We start from the raw sequence: 3,955 nt of genomic DNA, 5'->3' as shown, positions 1-3,955 counted from the left end.
CCAAAAGAAGAAGAAGGGGTAGTTCGTGAGATGGGGAGCACCAAAGACGCAAAAGAACGTACGAACAAGACTTCTATAGTATGTAGGCGAATGCAAAAATTTTAATTGCTTAGTAGGATCCAGAAGTAATTCTAAGTCATCTATTCTATTCTTCATCCGCCCGGCGACTGTATGTATATTTTACAGATGAAATACCTTTTGGTATCCGGTTCCCCATTCTCTACAAATCCTTAGAAATCAACTTAAAATACACCCCCATCTAAAAACCCCACCGCTTCTCTAACCTTAACCATAGTCTCCTCCGCATTCTCTCTTGCCTTAAGACCACCCCTCCTCGCTACCTCCTCAACATACCCCTCATCCCCCAACACCCTCTCATATCCCCTTCTAATAGGCTCCAGTCCCGCATTCACCGCATCAGCCGTCTCTCTCTTCAAATCTTTCAAACTTAAGCTCTTAACCACACACTCTTCGGCTATCTGCGCCACTGTTCTTTTCGGCGTTTGGGTGTCGAACGATGACCATAGTGTAAGGAGATTTGCAACACCGGGTCTTTCAGAAGGAGAGTAGGAAACACTGTTTTGGGAATCCGTAAGGGCGGATGAGATTTTTTTGGTGACGGTGTCCGGGGAATCGGTTAGAAGGATGCGGGAGAGGGGGGATAGGTGTGATTTAGACATTTTTTGGGTGGGGGATTGGAGGGACATTATGCGTTTTGTTGGGGCTGGAGGTGTTAGCTTTGAAAAGGAGAAAGGGAGTTTGGAGAGTGACGATGACATGCGGAATGGCAAGAGAAGAAAGAAACCTACAAAGAATGGTTCGAGGTTCAATTAGATGGGTTCCATATGCATGATTGAAATTCGTGACGCATTCACGAGCGAATTCAAGATGTTGGGTTTGATCTTCGCCGACTGGAACATGAGTGGCTCTTGTCGCATAGTATTAGCTTCGTTCTCCAGACCAAGTAACACAAACAGGATCCAAGATGTGAAATGGGTAGATATATACTAAGCATACCTATGAACCAAGATATCCGCAGCTTGCAGGACAGGGTACGAGAACAATCCCAATTTGAGCTTAGATTTATTGCCACCATCTAGTGGTGAAGCATCATCTTGGAGAGATAATTTACTCTGCACATGTTAGTGAAACGACCATAACGGACGTAAAAACCAGAGGAAGTGAGATAGAGACAAACCTTCCATTGAGTCATACGAGATAAATAACCCATCGAAGCCGTACAACTCAATATCCACATCAACTCTGCATGCGCAGCAACCTTAACACATAAACATCAGCTCTATTCACAACCAATCGCTCCAAAACCCCTTAATTACATCCTCGCCTCCCACCACTTTCTCCCTCCCTCCCACAACACAACACCAAAAACAAAAACCCACACAGCACCTACCGAACTCTGAAAAAACACCGTACTCCTCTCCGGATCCAAACCTATCGCCAACAGCGTCGCCAAACTCTCCCTCTTCCACCTCCTCAACTCCTCTTTTTTCTGCGCCACAGTAATCGCATGTAAATCCACAACCGAGTAAAATAATTTGGTACTCTTCTCCGCTTTCTCCTGTAACCGTACCCAATTTTGCAGCGCCCCGAGATAATTTCCTAGATGTGGGATTCCCGTGGGTTGGATCCCGGAAAATATCACTTGAGGTGGGCAGGATTTGGTGCTTTGGTGTCGTCGGCATGTGTGGTTCGGGTTCGGGGATGCTGCTCGCAGTGTTCGTGACTTCACGTTCTGGAGCACTCGTTGGGGTGGACAGCTTTTTAGCATGGCGGGGTTTGGGGTTTTGGTTGGCGATGGAAAAGGAGGGGTGAATGCACGCGAGACGCAAGTGGGATGATTTACCGTGAAAATTGAATTCAAGGTGGGACACGTGACTATTTTCCATTTTAATATGCTACTTTGAGACAAAAGTACTTTCATCTGGAGAGTGGTTTTGAGGTCTGGAATTGACTTGGTTTGATAAAAAGTTGCTGAAGCTAGTATCTGATTCTTTTACTTCTACATATACATACAATACATCAAAGCTTGATCCAAACTCCACAGTTCATGGGTGTAGCAATGTATGTCCCGACTTGATATCTATTCATCCTTCATCTAACCCCATTCCGCTTGCCGTTCTTATAGCTTTTTGAGCTAGCCCAAATCATGGCTCAATTCTCACCCCAGGGGAGCTGCCTCCCGCAGCCGCCTTGAAGCTCTCTCTATTCAAGATCTCCATAACCTTATCTGCCGTCTCCGTACCTTGTCTCCTACCAAACAACTCCCACTGTGGTTCCATAACTGTCTTCATCTCCTCCATACTAGCATCCATAGCCTTGCCCACACCTGATCGTAAACATGTTAGTAACATTGAAACCCCAACGCAAGAAAAACCCACCAATCTCATTATACTCCCAAACATTCGCCTTCATTCCTATTCCATAGTAGGCATGTTTCCTTAAAAACGCCAGCCATAAGCTCACAGTCTCTGGATGTCCATCCTTAATCTGAATCAACCTCCTCAACGTCTTTCTCTCAAAATTCTCTTGACTCTTCTTATGAATGAAATGCGATCTAGGCACTGTCCATCTTTCTATAATTCTCGGCAACGGTATAGGTCCATATGCAGGTAATTTGAGATAGTATGCCGCGCGAAGAGCGAAGTCGGAAAAGAACTCTAGGTTGCGGACGCTGTATGATCGTAGCTGCAAATCGCAGGAGGGAACTCCGTATTCGGCTTCGCGGCGGAGGGGCTTGAGGTAGATGGCCTGAACGTTACGAGGGTAACGGACGCCAAAGATATCTTCGTCGGATGGTTCTTCGGGAGTAGATGTTGCTGCTGGTGGAGTCCTATTGGCTGGTTAGGATTGCTGGGTTCATGGGGACATGGAGGTAAATACATCGAGGTTCTGTCTGCAGAAGCGGGGTTTGGTACATCGCTGGAATAGTGTTAGTCTTTAAATTTTGGAAATTGTATAAAATAAGCGTACGGTGTATTCGATGAATATCTGACAGACTGCGAGGTGAGGGGTGCAGCCGCACATTGTGGTGTTCTGAAGGCATTCGAGAAGACTGGTTTTGACTGCGAATATTGTCAATTGTGATCCTCCCTTGCGCAATCCGGGTTTAATAGCATACCGATGCTGTCAGCCTGCTAACTGTGCGCCATGGTATGCGCGTGAAAACTGGAGTAGCCATGCCTGGCTAGAAGTTGTGGGAAATGACAAATTGGGATTTTGAGTAGAGTCCTATGATATCAAATATTTTGAGGTTCGAGATATCTAAGCCCGAGATTTATCCGAGAGTCAACTTGATCAATCATCATTATTTAAATCCAGTTAATATTTACCTGGGTATCCTCATTTCGAAATTGGAATGCATTAATACTGTGATTTCCCGATAATTAAACTAGTATATAGGTATTCTTCTGGAGCCTATCATGAATATACATCTCGATTGAAACTTGTGAATTGAGGTCACAGGGTGTTAAACAAAGGTCACCGGGAGGCACAGCATCCCACAGCATTTACAAGTACCAGCGCTCTAGATTTTTAAAGTCTGGAAGGCCAAATGACAGCAGCAACACATTACCATAGTTTTTCCATACGTCACACATGAAAGGTGCTTGATTTCTTTGAATCTTGGTCTTGTTGGTTGAACAACTTGAGATAATCGATCAATAGACATAGGAACCACAGTCGACGTCTACATTGAATATTTATGGCAAGACGCCCGAGTGGAAGTTAGACAACAAAGCTCCAGTGTTCTTATTCTCCCTTATATATCCTGATATGCTACCTCATACATTAGAAGAGACTCCTTCAGGACATCGCCCCCAGTTTCATGCATTGTGCAGATCTTGGAATAAAGGTGCCTCAATAACAGCGGCTACCTCTCCAAACCCATACATCAAAACCCCCGGACGTCTCCAAGGAAATCTCTCCAACCCTTTTC

The 3,955-nt window shown here is 45.1% G+C and overlaps 2 protein-coding genes across 2 annotated transcripts; both read right to left on the bottom strand.

The window, feature by feature from the left end:
- Positions 1-242: 242 nt before the first annotated feature.
- On the bottom strand, positions 243-1,703 carry SS1G_00187 (hypothetical protein; the record flags this gene model as incomplete). Its single annotated transcript, XM_001598051.1, has 4 exons — positions 243-724; positions 810-928; positions 1,018-1,133; positions 1,338-1,703. The coding sequence occupies 4 exons, from the start codon at positions 1,701-1,703 to the stop codon at positions 243-245; spliced, it is 1,083 nt and encodes a 360-aa protein (XP_001598101.1).
- Positions 1,704-2,165: 462 nt separating this feature from the next.
- SS1G_00186 (hypothetical protein) lies at positions 2,166-3,688 on the bottom strand (the record flags this gene model as incomplete). The annotated part of the gene is made up of 5 exons (XM_001598050.1): positions 2,166-2,347; positions 2,400-2,851; positions 2,902-2,940; positions 2,992-3,083; positions 3,593-3,688. The coding sequence occupies 5 exons, from the start codon at positions 3,686-3,688 to the stop codon at positions 2,166-2,168; spliced, it is 861 nt and encodes a 286-aa protein (XP_001598100.1).
- Positions 3,689-3,955: the final 267 nt, after the last annotated feature.

Source organism: Sclerotinia sclerotiorum, genomic scaffold, assembly GCF_000146945.2.
Source record: "Sclerotinia sclerotiorum 1980 UF-70 scaffold_1 genomic scaffold, whole genome shotgun sequence".
NCBI lineage: Eukaryota > Fungi > Ascomycota > Leotiomycetes > Helotiales > Sclerotiniaceae > Sclerotinia > Sclerotinia sclerotiorum.
This window is presented reverse-complemented; position numbering and strand designations above follow the sequence as displayed.